At 37.7% G+C, this 16,374-nt stretch overlaps 1 protein-coding gene across 3 annotated transcripts in view; it reads left to right on the forward strand.

Moving 5' to 3' along the window:
• The window catches only part of LOC149255394 (uncharacterized), a 280,594-nt gene that overhangs the window by 148,346 nt on the left and 115,874 nt on the right, over window positions 1–16,374 (forward strand). For all 3 annotated transcript variants that reach the window (XM_089460475.1, XM_089460473.1, XM_089460474.1), the window contains 6 exons: window positions 330–405; window positions 4,909–4,998; window positions 5,249–5,326; window positions 5,420–5,476; window positions 5,620–5,688; window positions 5,777–5,875. In XM_089460475.1, the coding sequence (XP_089316601.1) occupies window positions 330–405; window positions 4,909–4,998; window positions 5,249–5,326; window positions 5,420–5,476; window positions 5,620–5,688; window positions 5,777–5,875 (469 nt within the window). The remainder of the gene's footprint in view (window positions 1–329; window positions 406–4,908; window positions 4,999–5,248; window positions 5,327–5,419; window positions 5,477–5,619; window positions 5,689–5,776; window positions 5,876–16,374) is intronic.

Consider the following 16,374-nt stretch of genomic DNA (forward strand, 5'->3'; position numbering starts at 1 on the left):
TGCTCACAACTGTTCTATGATGACTTTATAAGTCACATTATTAATGCCATAAAAGAATTGACAAAGCTGGAAGATGTAATCATCACCATGAGCAAAAGGCAACTTGAACAGTGCACTATCCTTTCGAACAAATAGTTTGTATGATATGGCTACTTGTTACTTCTTTTAAATTTCTACGTAACCTTCTTCCAAGATATCAGATATGAAGAAAATAAAAGTTTATTTAAAGATCAAAAGAGTTGTATGAATATGGTAAATCATTTAGGAAGTGGAAATTTTAATTTTATATCTAGATGCATTTCATTTTTTCTTTTGTTTAATTGTTGCAGCTATTATAAAGGTCGCTTGCAAAGGTTGAAAAGGGACTTGCCTGGCTCGATCAAATGGTTTATAAAACTTGAAGAGGTATGAAGATATAATTTACTATCCAACACTACGGTGTTGCATTTGGTTGCATGGTTATGGCCTAAGTTTCATGAAATGTGTAAGGCTTTCAAAAATGGAAATGCCTAGAAATGTGGCTGCCCACCTCAAAATAATTGCAGGGGGGGACGGTACATCGAGGAAACACACACACACACACTATATATATATTTTTGCAAGGAAAAAAGTCTGCAAATTTTATTTAATATAAAACAAAATTTACATCTGCATATTCCTGTAATATTCCTAGTGGATATTAACAGTGATAAATAAAGCAAATACAACACATTCAACACAATACATTGCACACATGATCAGATAACCAGAAATGCTCCAAAAACACTCCAAAATGGGCCTATTTCATTATCTAATAGAGAGTACAATATGAAATGGGAGTGCACCTGGGCTAACTCAAGGCAAGCTACAAGCCCCAAGTGATGAATAACAAACTGCCCAAATGCTGTATAATGGCTCCCCTCTAAGAAGTCTGTGCTGACCCTTGTGGAACTACACTGCTGGCTGGAAGAACTGAAGATTTAACCCACTTCTAGTGCTCAGATTTTTTTTTTTTTTAAATAGGCTCGGTCTCCTCTCACCAAACCCACAAAAACCGAGAAAGGGTTTGAACTTTGAGCTAATTCCGACCTCCCATTATTTCTCTATTTTGGAGCTATGCCCTCCAGGCCAAAGACTGCGTCCCCAGTAGCACAATATGCTGAAAATTCCTCCTTATTCCTCCTCAAGTTGCTGTAGAAATGCTCCGCGGAATTTCCTCCTGGAGCGGGAGAGAGACTTCACGAGTTTCCAGCACAAAATGGCTGAGCCCAACACGATGAAATCTCTGTCCAGTGACCCCTGCACAGGCCCAAACTTGACAAATTCGTCTCCCTCAAAGGCAGTCACCTCCAGCTCCAAAACTCTCCACAAATGCTGGCCTACCCCTAAAGCAACTTCTCCAAATTTCTCCCGGCAAAACACCCCTGGGAACTCGCTGAAATGAGTGGCACAAATTAGCTTCTGCGTCCTCCCTGGAGTATGAACTGGCTGAGGGAATTGGCTGAAGAACACTCCAAGAATCCACAAATCCCTCTCTCTATGGTAGTAGAATTTACCTCCCTAGGGTGGCACTCGAAGTCCACCGAAAGAAGGGTGAGTTCTCCCCTTGGAAAACTCTGTGCTAAGCAGCACTTGTGACCCAGCTGAACAACTTGAGCAACAATGAAAGAGTTGAGTTAACAAAAAGCCCCAATAGCTGCCATCCTCCTATTTATAATTTTCTCCTTGCCTCCTCATGTGGGTCCCTCCATCTAGCATTTCGACCTCCTTTCCTTAGCAATTCAAATTTCTCTCCAAGGGGTGCGTATTTCATGAGGGGGTGGCCCCCACATTCCACTAGCTAAGTGATTTCGACCTCCCCTTCTCCTAAGTATTATTTCCAAAAACACGTGGGTCCCCCATAATAGCCAAAAATGCAAAATTGTGAATCTTTCTTTAGCTAAATTTATTTTAGGAAGGGACATTACATTTCCAAGAGCCTCCCTGTGGCTTGTTGCCTTTACAAAATGAGCATTTCTGCCCCCATAGTCCAAAAAGATTGAGTACAAGTATTCATATTTTCTTCTGATCCAAAAATAAAACAAAAAAACTTGTCTATATCCGGAAAACTGTCTCTATAGCTGTCCTGTAATTTGTCCCATACTGCACAGACTGTTAGAGCACTGTGTGCTTTTCCAAAAAAGAAAAAATAACATTCTAGTTATAATCAGTTAGATAGATATAATATATGTGTACTGTAATGTACACACAAACAAATGCATATTGATATTTCCAAGGAAAAAAATCTGCAAATTTTATTTTATTTAAAACAAAATTTACATCCACATATGCCCAAGACCTTTGTGTGGCTTGTTGCCTTTACAAATTGAGCATTTCTGCACCCAGAGTTCAAAAAAATAGAGTACAGGTATTCATATTTGCTTCTGATTAAAAAAAAATAAAAAAAATTCTCTATATCCGGAAAAACTGTCTCTATGGCTGTCCTGTAATATGTCCCATACTGCACAGACTGTTAGAGCATTGTTTGCTTCTCCAAAAAAGAAAAATTAACATTCTAGTTATATTCATCTAGATAAATATCATATATGTGTACTGTAAAGTAAAAATATTAGTTATCTCCTAAGGCTCAGGAATAAATTCTGTGTGCTGGTCTTCCTTCTAGATGCATACAATATGAAGATAACAACCCCAATAGTTAGGCCATACACCAATAACATAGCACCGAGGAATATATCATCAGTATCTACATGATATGATTGGTGTGACCATGAAGAATGCAACATGAACCAAGGCAATCCACCACATAATACACTAAACCAGCATCTCATGCAGCATCATGGTGAAGTAAGAGGCTCAAAGATATGCCCAACCAAGATGTATCGTCTCCAAGCAAGAATGAGGACATGTATATCTAGTCCATCAGCATCCCTGTAAGTTACGCCTGAAAATATGTCATGTGATGAAAATCAGACATTTATCTCTAATGCAATATGAAGGGTAACACAACCACCCCCAAAAGTTATAAAACCAACTCTTCCTTTTGCTGTTAACAATTCTGAATTTTAATCAAGAATGAAACTAAAATCAGAATTATCCCCCTAAATGTTATCATTATTTTTTGTGACCATCATATATTAGGCTTAGTGTTTCTTCGGGATACCAATCTTGTTGGAACCGAACTGGTGACCAAAACGGAAAGCCCTCTGAACCGAGAATCGGTTGAAACCGTACCGGAACCGGTAAAAAAACCAGACCAAAAAACGGTCGACCAGAAACACATAAAATATTCAAATTTTAAACACATGAATCCAAACCATTTATGCACAAGTAAGTGAAAGTTCTCATTTACATAGCATGTAAGGGTGCACAACCAAAATAGCATTGAGTGTAATCCATATCCTAAACCAAAAATACATCAATAAATAGGTTCTATATGGTCTTCAGCATCCAAAAAAAATCATGCTACAAAACATACCTACCTATCATCAAAATCATTGCCTATATTGGGATCTTTGTCATCAATATCACCCTCTAAGGATTAAAATAAGATGGAAAAAATGTAGCATGTCAAGTCAAGATTTTGTCTGAATGATGAGTACATTTTTAATAGGGTCATGATAGAGGAGTTCAACAACCAATGCCACTAACATCAAGGTACATAGAGGGTTTGGTGCTTTTGATTAAATACTACTTCCATACCCTCGTACATGACAAAATGTGATGGAAATGTGGCAATTCTCTGAATCCTGAAATCTTGAAAAACTGTTAATTCTGTTGGATTTTGAGTGAGATCTAAAATTCTACTTTCTCCCTATGAAATCTGATGGGGTTGGAACCACTCTCAAACATCCAGAGTCATTTCATGGTAAGGTTAAAAATTCAAATAAAAGGATGAAAATAAAAGATAAAGGAGAATTAATTGCATAGCAATAACAGGGCCATAGGGTTGAATGTTAGGTTGCCACACTCAACAATTCTTGTTTTTCGTTAAAATTTTTTCATTTGGAACATCTTTGGTCGAATTATATGGAACCATTTGGTTCGGTACAAAATTGGCCGGTTCAGTGAAAAAAGGCTGGTTTGGTAGTGAACCAGCTGGTTCCATTTACAGAACCGGCCATTTCCGGTTCTGAACCTTGAATTGGACCAGTTCGGTCCCCAAACTGATTGGATCAGCCAGTTCCACCGGTTCTGGTCCAGTTATGATAGCACTAAGGGAGACACTCCTTGTGCTAGAGAGCTGGGCAAAAGTGTGTGAAGGAGCTACCATGGTGACAATGGGCAGCCCTTTTGTACTGACTCTAGGATCTTGTTCTTTAAGACTATCACATAGGGTAAGGGTTTGGGTGCAACAAAGATATCAAAATCCTTCTTGTTTAACTTCAAAAATATTAAACACGAATGCCGAAAGCTTTAAAATGTTTAATTTTACTTGCTTTCTTTAATGTGAGATCTTCAAAATTTGAATCTCAATGTGCACAGATTTCAACATTGAATTATGTCTTCTCCTTCATTCACAGTTCTAATTAGATGCTCCCAATTTAGGTGTTGTTTCGTGTCTTCAAAGAAATGACTCACCAATGGTTTAGATAAGGATAGAGGATTTGGTACCATTTATATTCATGACCACAAGATGTGAAGGAAGAATAGTGCCTTTTTTATTACTTATTAAGTACATACATGATGTTATATATACATACTTTCATTAACATTACTTAAATTGACATTCTTGAGCTGTTTATTAACCCTAACATTCACTACTATAAACCTGTAACATCATATCATCTACATTACACAACATACTTAAGGTTTATGGTTTCACTATGTTTCAATATTAAAATGTTACACATTTTTCATTTTTCCTGGATTATATTTCTTAATATGGATAGATTGAAACCTTTATTCATCTGTCCTATAATTGAATGGCAGGGCTTAAGATTAACTCCCAACTCAAAGTTTTTCAAGATGCGGCATGCATGGTTATATGAGCTTGGAGTGAGCTACATGTTGGAACTTGAAGTTAGTGCTCCAATATGCTGTCTTTGGTTTTCATTGAACATTTCAGTTCAGTGATTGATATAGATTTAATGTAAATAGATAAAGTTCTCAAAGAAGTGATTCATTTGAGCAATGGCTTCTTTTGATATATTCTATTTGCACATTTAAATAAATAATGTCATAGTTTGATATGTTTCCTCATTCTTCTTTATAATTTTAGTTCTTAGGGAGAGAATATTCAACTAAAAATTATTATTTGTTGAATGCCAAGTGGGAAGCTGCAGAGAAATATTGGGCAGAGCTAGAGAAAGACTGCGTCTGGTCACGCGCTTTCTTTGCATACATGCATGTAAGGCTGCATTATTTTTTATTGAAACATTTTCTTGATCCTTGCTTTATATTAAGTTTGTTTCTGATTGGATCTATGGTATTTTATTAACAGGGTGTCTGTCTTTCTATGAATGGCAAGGCTAATCTTGCTGCTGATCAGTTTGCCAAGGTTAGGAGTGGCTACTTACAATCCATGAATTCCTTGATTTCCATGAGATATTGATTTCCATGAGATATACGAGGTTCCTATGAGCATACTTTTGTTTTTAACCTCGTGGTCTTATAAGCAATAATAAATGTAAAATGATACAGGTTCCAGGGCTTCTGAGGGGGAAAATTTCTGGGCGTGTTTTAGCTGAGGAGCAATATGTATCTAGGAAGGTAACAAAAGTTATATTGCAGAAGGGCACTCTATTGTGAAATTTTCTTATAGATTTTAGAAAATCACTTTCTTTGTTCTTCCCTTTAGGTGAAGGACCATGCTCTTGATACTTTAGAGGGAGTTAAAAGCATTCAAGCTCACATATGTGGAGTAGAGTTTCTATACCTTTGGAATTCTTTTCCACAGGTATGTTTGTGTTCTCTCTTACCTTAGAAGTGAATATGTATTTTTGAAGACCTAGATGATTGCTTGATTCCAAAAATGATTTATTTATTTTGATTGGTAGTTCTTCACATTCCTTACATGTTGGGTTTTCACTGGATCCTTACATCTCAGGAAATATTAATTATGCACATATACAATAACAGAATTATGAAAAGAGAGAAAACTCGAAGTTAATTAGTATGGTAAAATGTCAATACATAAAGATATCTTAAGAGGGAGATGATTCTTGTACAAACCACCTTATTACATGAGGGCACAACTTAATATTATTCATGACGTGACCAGTGATATTGGAATCGTTCATCACTCCCCACCCAAGTCACATAACACGAGGATAAAAGATATGCACATCTGATATTGTTGACAAATCTAGGGGGCAACAAGCGTAGGTAATTTCTCTTTTCCTTGATAACTACTTGTGATGTATTTTTACTTTACTTTATTAACTTCTTCTTTCCTTTATTATTATTAGTGTTCTCTATCATCAAACAACTACCAAATAAAAAATAACAATGATACAATAGGACACAAGATATAGGCGATCAACTAGGGCCAAAACCTTTCCATCTAAGAGGAACACCCACTAGAATCCTTCTCTTCTTATACAACTTCAATTGACGAATTCCAATACCTATGACCCTTGACCAAGACCCTCCAAGACCAAGTCATCCTTCCTTCTTAAAAGCTTCCAACAACAAACTTTGACCTTCCAGCAACTTCGACACCAGCAACAATTTCTACAACTTCAACCTAGCAGCTTTAGCAACTTCGACCTAGCAGCTTCACAACTTCGACCTTGATGTAGCTTTAGCAGCTTCGACCTAGTAGCTTCACAACTTTGATTTAGAGGAAACTTCACAACTTCGACCTTGTAGCTTCACAACTTCGATGTAGCTTCAGAATTTCATCTGGCCTAGAACTATAGAAACCCTAATGAAAGAGAGAGAGAGGCCCACAAAATTAGATCTTGATCTTCTTCTTCTTCTTCGTCCCTTTCCAACTTCTATCTTGAGGAGATTGAACTTGCTTGAGTGAGTGTTCAAATGAGGTTGAATTCCTTCTTATTTATAGGCTTGTGAGGGGTACAAATTGCTATCTTGAGGCCAACTTGTCCCTTCATGTAGGCTAACTTGATCTTTGTGCCATGACGAGGTCTTGGAGGGTCTTTTGACTTTATTTTGACTCAATAATTTTTTCTTTACAATATGTAACATGCCTAAATGGGTCTTCAATACATGACAATGACTCAATTGACTTTATGAAAAACCTAGAAACAATGAGCGGGTGCTTGACCTAAAAATAAATTTCCCCTAGGCATGAAACCCATGCCTCAAGAACAAAAATAATAAATTTATTTTTCTCTTTTCATTAAATACATAAAATCACGATTACATATGCCATTATGAAGACCGAACCTAGTTACATATTTCAACAGATATGTGGTATGTTGACCTCTCTCTCTCTCTCTATATATATATATATATATATATATTTATATATATATGGAAAACTTCCTTAGGGAAATCCTCTAGGCATTTCCTCACATTCCATGAATGGTGCCTGGGGTATATGTCATTAACAAACAATATGTACTCTTAACCCTAAGGGACATAGGCAGATTTGAAATTATGAACTCCTTGGTCAATATGGCTTTGACATATCAAATCAAACAACAAACACATATACATGGAAACATTTCTTAGGGATGTCCTATAGTCATTTCCTCACAATGGAAAACTTCCTTAGGGATATCCTCTAGCAATTTCTTGACATTCCAGGAATGGTGCTTGAGGTAAATGTCGTTGACAAACAACATCTACTCTTTAACCCAAGGGACATAGGTGGATTTGACATTGTGGCCTCCTTGGCAAATATGGCTTTGGCATGGAAAATCAAGCTGCTTGAGCTAATCCTTTAGGTTCTATATATAGATATATAATTTATAAACAAAAAACAATTATAGAAATGAATTATAGATACAAAGATGTAATTTTTTTGAACATTTAGTCAAATGAATGATTTAATAGCTCAAATGCACTTATAATATGTTAAATTTTCGAGAAGATGTACAATAGAATACGATTTTCTGCTAGATAATTACTTCCTAATGATTTCCAACCAGTATATATTCCACTATTATCATTGAATAATTACACTTCAAAAAATCTCAACAGTAAATGCAATGGAAATAGTAAAGATCATAGAAAGACAACCATGCACAATAGAGACAACAAATTTTACCCTGGGAAACCCAACCTTGGGAGAAAACCCAACAACTTTTCTTTAGGAGAAATTATTCTTCAACAAGGTTTACAAAATCAACAATTTTGTCTAGAAATCTATGCCAATAATCCAAGTCAAAATACTAGTCAAACCTAGTCAATCTTCAAGTCAACACTGGTCAAACTAGCCAAAATATCATAAATTCAACACTAGTCAACTTGGCTTGGTCAACCTTCCCATGATCAAATTTCGGCCATGCAGTCAACTGTAGTCAACCTTGTGGTCAACTGTGGTTAATTGTAGTAAGGATTTTGGTCAAATTGCAATTAAATCAACTCGGTTAAACTGTCAAACTTGGTCAACTGTTATGTGCAAATTCATCCTTTTGTTCACATGTGTGACTGTCTAAGAATGCTAGTCAAACTCGTCCAAGAACTCGGTCAAAGACTCCTTCACATGTGCGGCCAAGAGAGAGATAGAAAGATAGAAAGATGATCTCCAAAACAAACTTCTTCATGCTTAGACTTGCTCTTCGTTGGTGGAGAAAATGAGAGGTCACATCATCTATTTATACTAGTTGAATGGGGTGAAATAACCCAAGGGACACGTCCCTTCACCCTCTTGGGCCGACTTGAATTTTTTTGGGTTGACTTGTCAATAAAGAAAATCAAATTTTTATTTTAAATATTCATGATTCTTCTAGGTCGACTTAGGCATGCGGGAATACCTCTCGATGCTACACAAAAAATCAACACATAACATATGAAACTCTATTTTTTTAATGCATTGTTTTAGTGCCCCACATGTTGAGGACATGTGGATTTTGTGTGTTTTACGTGTGGAATACATGTTTAGCACATGACACATCCCACCTATTTTAGACATGTGGGACCTGTTATTGCAAAATCCAACAACTTAGTGCAAAGCCTCACTAGGCACTCTAGGTCTTAGGGAAACTATGAGATCATCCACCATTGTCACCTCAGTGGCTTCACCCTTGCTGTTGTGTGGTTAGATATTGTCCCCACATGGGAGGCTCTTGGTAAGACTTAGGGTTTAGATGACCTAGGGATTTAAGCCAAATGGGTCTCTAAAGATCCTAGAAAGATCATCAGTAAAGACAGTGTTAGGGTGACAAAGAGCTTATGGAATAGAGGAAAGCACTAGCAAAGCTGTGGAGGCTGATATTAGGTCTATATATGTGAAAGTAAACTTCTCCACTAACCACCATCCACTTATAAAATGCTGTTATAAGTTAGGATTTCAAGAGTTTGCGAATTTACAACATGCAAAATCATATAATAGCCACATAATTAAAGGGGGCTGTTAAAGGGGCAAACAAATGGTTGAGGCTATTAAAGGGGGTAAACAAGGATAGTTGAATGGTGTGTTTTAAATGGCTGAAAATGCAGAAAACAACAAATAAGTCCTAAATGTCAGCCCTGTTGAAAAGTGTAACTAGGTTCGGTCTTCATAATGACATGTGTAATTATGATTTTTATGTAATTGATGTAAAGAAGAAAAATAAAATGATTCTATTCTTGCTTCATGGGTTTCATGAGCAAGATATTTTATCTTTAGATGGCTCCCATTGAGTGCCTTTAGGATTTGTCATAAAAGTCATATAGAGTCAATGTCATGTATGAAGAACCCTTCTTGGGCATATTATGAATGTATATGAGTCTATAGAATTGTCATGAAGCTCTCCAAAGACAAGCACAAGTTCTCCTCTTCAAGTCGGGCTCAAGATGGAGTAGAAGACTCATGTCGGCTCACCTAATTAGAGACACCTCCCTTCATAAGGTCATGTTGGCTTATATTCATGGGCATACCAAAGACAAGCACAAGTTCTCCTCTTCAAGTTGGGTTCAAGATGGAGTAGAAGACTCATGTCGGCTCAGCTAATTAGAGACACCTCCCTTCATAAGGTCATGTTGGCTTATATTCATGGGCATACCACTATATATATATGTGTGAAGGGTCTTTGCATAACCACACTCAAGAAGTTCGGATCTCTCTAAATTTGGGTGACAAAGTGCAGAGACAAGTTCGGGTAGATTACAAGAGGCAAGGCCGTTAAAGGAGCTCGGATAAGGATACAAGATTGCAGAGATAAGTTCAATGCTAGCTCACAGTCAAAGAGTTCGGGTTTACCTCTGAGATTCGGATAACAATTACAGAGATAAATTCGGTGTTATCACAGTTCAGAACTACCACAACGAGAAGAGTTTGAAGGTCTCACAATTCATTATTATTACTGTTTGATGCTACCACAGTGAGAAGTGTTTGGTGCCTGATAGCTTCAGTGCCATTATAGTTCTGTGTTACATAGTGAAAAAGTCTCTATACTACCACAAAGAAAGGGTCACGACTCACAGCTATTATGAGATCTCGAGATCTAGGTAGTATTACAGTAATAAAGATCTCAGTGCAATGATGAGTTGTTTTGATGATATTATAGAGATATAGTCTCAGTATTAAGAAGGTCGAAGTGGAAGAGGAATCGAGAAGAGGAAAAGAGAAGAAGACAGTCAAGAGAACTTTTGTCTTGGTCTTGGAGTGGCAACTAAGTCAAGGGTCTTGGTCTTGGTATTCATCATTTGGAATCTCTATAAGAAGAATTTGTGCGGGTTTTCCTCTCAAAGGGTGAGAGGTTTTGTCCCTGGCTGATAGCCTACATTCTATGTCGCTTGTCTATTTATGCTCATGCATTGGTAGTTGTTTGATGAAGAAGAACACTAATAACTTAAGTAAAAGAAGGTCCTAATCTAAAGTTGTAAAAGACACTCACAAGCAGTTACTAATAGAAGAGAAATCACCTAATACTTGATGCCTTAGTTTGTCAATATGGTATCATAGCTAAGGTGACAGTTAAGGAAGGGCATCTTATCAAAGAGACACTCAAGGATCGAGTTTCAAGAAAGGCATCAAAGCATGTTGAAGGATATCAAAGTGTAGTCATAGAAGTATCAAACCCTAGATCGAAGAAGAAGTCTACACCAACAAAACTTTTTGATCCTCTAGTCATCATCAAAAGACCACAAAGACTCTCATCAAGTTGAAGGGATATACAAAGCAAGGTAGCCCAAAGTATAGACATCCAAGAGAAGCACTTCAAGAACAAATATCACATCATATTGGAGAAAGTCGAAACCCTAGAAGCATTTCTGGATTTGCACTCATTCACCACCAAAGAAGTCGAAGTATCTTGAAGCCTAGTTATCCAAAGAAGGCTAAAGGCATTGTCATCATCTTCAAAAGGCTATAAGGCAAGTTCCCTCTCATTGAAGCAAGGATCCCTCAGGATCATCCGAGAATCATCAAGACATCCTCATCAATCACCATCAATAAAGGGAGCTAGATCAAAAGGCGTTGTCATCATAAAAGGGGCAATCTCCTTTTATTGAAGAAGGGATTTCATTTGGAAGAAGATCATCCAAAAGGGCACTAATACATCTTCATCAACCACCATCAAAGGGATCAAGTTGAAGATTTCATCTTCACTTGTCAAGTAAGTATCTTTTATTCTATAATCTAATCTAGTAAAATGACTTCGTTTTGCAAGGAGATCTATAAGCTGGTTGGGTCATTGAACTTCCTTGCATGGAAAAGGAGGATAGACATAGTCCTTGAAGAAAGTGAAGTCATTGATCATATCAATGGAAAAGTCTCCAAACCATTCGAAGGTCAAGCATTATCTGAATACATGGAAAGGGATCAAAGGGCTCAAGGGATTCTTATGAAATCAGTCAAAGGTCCCCTCATTCCCTATATAGCAGGATTGGAGACATCAAAAGAGATACATGATAAGCTGTCAGAACTATTCCCTGAAGATGCGATAAGAAAGGTCATATCACTTAGATATTATCTACACAAATTGAAAGTATCAAAGGATGAAGGGATATCTTCATAAGATCTCAACCGCAAGATCTGGGAGAGATGATATTGGATAAGGAGATAATCCTCATTATTCTAAATGCACTAATTGAGGAACAAGCTAACAAATGTCTATGAGAATAAGAAAGCTATCCCATTCAACAACTTGTGGTTTCTATACAAGATAGAAGAAGACAGGTTGAGGGAAAAAAGTACTCAGACCTTTGTTGAAAGGAAAGAGGAACATAGCTAAGATTCAATGCTATGAGCGTTACAGGAAAGACTGTCCTAAGCTCAAGAAGGGAAATATCAAGAAAGATAGAGAAGAAGCCCATTTCACTGAAGAAATGGAGGAAGTTGAAAAGAAGAAATCCAAGGTAGAGGAAACATCACCATAGGAAACATGAAGGATGTCTGGAACAAAATCTATGATAGTCAACTATGAAGGGCATAGCTCTTGGTAACCTCATTAAAATCTCAAGTGACACTTATGGGAAAAAGGAAGAAGTCATCGAGGACCAATCTCATCGTACATCAGTCAAAAGGAAACATCTTCTGGATAGAGATATGCAAGATCCTCAAGATTCTCTGATGGAATCCTCATCGGAAGGTTCACCGATCTAGAGAGGAAGCAAATGTTTCATTAGGAACTCCAACTTGTGGAATTCATGGGATGATGGTATGATGACATAAGAGATGAAGCAGATCAAGGGGTTGAAGCTCTTTTCAATCAAGGAAGCTGTTGAAAGAAGCCTAGATGACCTAAAGGTAAATGAGGTATGTATGCTTGTATTCAATACTATAAAGTCATGTCGTATGGTTGTAGGTAACATGGATCACTGCTCTATCTTGAGAAGCATGATCAAAGGAAAGGAATCTCCTCCTATGAAAGGATGCAGGAAGGCATGGGTCACGCTAGATGAAATCTACACAATATGTCCTCATATGGAATATGAGGCGATTGACAATAATTGGAAAGACTCTGATTGGAAGTTCTTGGGAATGTCATGTGTGAAAGCAAGGAAGGGATCGTAGACTATGCAACGATGGAAGAAGGCATTCAACATCCGAGAACTGAAAGATTCGATTATGATATCTCCCAGAAAGATATCAAGACTCTGATGGAAGTCTAGAAAAGATGGAGACCCTTGACAATATATATCTTTAGGAGATGTGTCAACATGTATGCATGATGTTGATGCCAACAAAAAGATGTCATTATGAAAGACCATCACAAAGGTAATTTTGATTTAAGTGTTCATTTCTTATTTTTGAACAAATATCTAGACGGGCTTATGCAGGATTGCTAAAGGAAGAACTATGGATGTCTTCCCAAAGGAACATGTAGAAGGATGTAAGATCCTTCTAAAGAAGATAGTATGAATAAGGCAACATGACATGAAGTAAGGCCAGATGTAGACTGATGGATCGTTTTCTGATGAAAGGAATGATGACATGACTAACTCATGGATGAAAGTGATGGATGGTTTGTGCCCTATGAAAAAGTCCCAAAAGATGAAGACTCCGTGACAGTGAAATTCATGACATCGAAGGAAGGAGCTCTTCAAGCAGTTGGTTGTCTTCTCATCTCCACCTGATGAGCTATTGTAGGTCCCTAATTAAGAGGGAGCCTGGAAGTAAGTTTCTTACTTAGAAGAAACTTGGAATTTCCTAAGCCAAGAGAGAGCTTAGGTACATTCCTTCTGTAGGAATGAGTACATTCCTTTCTTGGAACAAATATGTCCTCTCTAATTGAGAGGGAGAGATAGACACATCATTCTGGTCTTCACATGGGAAGACAAAATGGAGGATTGGGTAATCATCTGGCATCCGATACTCTTTGAGGATTAGATAGGGCATCCTAGATGAGAGTAGTCATAGAGGACCGATATTCTTTGAGGACTGGGAATCCAAGATAAGAATAGTCTTGGTGGAACATACCCTGAGAACTCGGGTGGGGTATGTTCCAGGAGAGACAATGATAAGGGTGTCTATAACTCATTGGTCTCGCTAGCATTGAGCTCAGATCTTGTGAAGAGATAGACTTGTTAGTCAAGGCCTTGCTATGTGACAATGTTGGCTGATATGATGGTATATAGATGGGTTACCAATCCGATTCTTCTTATGAGAAATTCTTTAGATTGAGAATTACCAAGTACCATTATGAATACCTCCCTAGTTAAGAGGGAGTGTTGAAAAGTGTAACTAGGTTCGGTCTTCATAATGACGTGTAATTATGATTTTTATGTAATTGATGTAAAGAAGAAAAATAAAATGATTATATGCTTGCTTCATGGTTTCCATGAGCAAGAGATCTTATTTTTAGATGGATCCCATTGAAATCCTTTAGGATTTGTCATAAAAGTCCTATAGAGTCAATGTCAAGTATGAAGAACCCTTCTTGGGCATATTATGAATGTATATGAGTATAGAATTGTCATGAAGCTCTCCAAAGACAAGCACAAGTTCTCCTCTTCAAGTTGGCCTCAAGATGGAGTAGAAGACTCATGTTGGCTCACCTAATTAGAGACACATCCCTTTATATGGTCATGTCGACTTATATTCATGGGCAGACCACTATATATATGTGTGAAGGGTCTTCGCATAGCTATAGTCAAGAATTTCAGATCTCTTTGAATTCGGGTGACAAAGTGCAAAGACAAGTTCGAGTAGATTGCAAGAGGCAAGATCGTTGAAGGAGCTTGGATAAGGATACAAGATTGCAGAGATAAGTTTGGTGCTATCTCATAGTCAAAGAGTTCGGGTTTACCTTTGAGATTTGGATAACAATTATAGAGACAAATTCGGTGTTACCACAGTTCGGAGCTACCACAACGAGAATAGTTTGAAGGTCTCACAATTCGGTATCATTACAGTTTGATGCTACCACAATGAGAAGGGTTTGGTGCCTCACAGTTTTGGTGCCATTATAGTTCAGTGTTACATAGTGAGAAAGTCTCTATACTACCACAGAGAAAGGGTCACAACTATTATGAGGTCTCGAGATCTAGGTAGTATTATAGTAATAAAGATCTCAATGCAGTGATGAGTTTTTTCGATGATACTACAAAGATATAGTCTTAGAATTAAGAAGGTCGAAGTGGAAGAGGAATTGTGAAGAGGAAAAGAGCATAATACAGTCAAGAGAACTTGTGTCTTGGTCTTGGAGTGGCAACTAGGTTAAGGGTCTTGGTCTTGGTATTCGTCAATTGGAATCTCTACAATAATAATTTGTGTGGGTTTGCCTCTCAAAGAGTATGAGATAGCACCAAACTCTTTTATGTACCTGATCGCAAAAAGAACCTGGTGTCCATCTCGGAAATGGAAGTTTAAGGTTTCAAGGTGACACTCATCGATGGAAAGGTACGTGTGTTCGAAAATAGATTTTTCAAAGATGTTTTAGAGTTCAGGGTTGTATCAAGTCCACTGGGGACCATTTCCATTGACTTAGCACCGAAGGTCTGTGAGTCAGATGGTGACCGGGATGCCTGAATTCAAAAAGAGCATGAAGGTACATGTCTGAGATGTACCGAAGGAAAATCTTACAAGGGGACCATTCCCCTCATGTAGTAGGTTCACAAGTTTGGAATAACTCGTGGAGTTTGAGATTCATGAATGGGAATCTCATGTATACAGGTGGAAGAAAGCCCTCTATGGCTTGAAGCAAAACGCCTTGGGCGTAGTATGAGAGGATTGATAGCTGTTTGATGAAGTTGAGATTCACTAGGAGTGAAACCGATCCAAACCATTACCCGAAGGTTGTGGATGATAGACCTCCCATATTGGCACCTCATAAGGACGACCTATTTCTGACAGGTGCAGACCCTCTCATTTGCAGAAGTAAGAGGGTGTTGGATTCCGAATGTGGAATGATTAACTGCAAGCCTGTGGCTACCTCGAGGATATTAGCTTTTAGAAGTTATATGGTAGTGATGTCAGACCAGATTTGGGAAATGCCTCTGAGTTTCATAAACTCAATCACGTTGATGTTCTTGGTGAAATCTGGACATATGTTTTGTAGTTAGCATGGTGAGCTCATATTTGGTTGAGCCTCACTGGATTGGTGCCAAGAATCCTCTGAGATATCTTTGGGGCACAATCTCTCATGGATTGAGATACACTGCCAGAAATATGAAAACTGCATGATTATTCGAATGCTGACTGGGCTCACAGTGTGGAGGATCACTAGAGCACCTCTTAGTGCTGGTTCTCTTTGGATTCTGCTTCGATATCATGGATGAGCAGGAAGCAGAAATCGGTTGTTATAAGTATCGCCGAGACTGGATTCATAAGTACGAGTATGACCTCGTATGAAGTTGCCTAGTTGTGGAAACTCTTCAGTGAGTACACATGATGAATAC

Source organism: Pinus tabuliformis, chromosome 7 (genome assembly GCF_031772625.1).
Source record: "Pinus tabuliformis cultivar Carrire ecotype Pingquan chromosome 7, CPIR1, whole genome shotgun sequence".
NCBI classification, from domain to species: Eukaryota; Viridiplantae; Streptophyta; class Pinopsida; order Pinales; family Pinaceae; genus Pinus; species Pinus tabuliformis.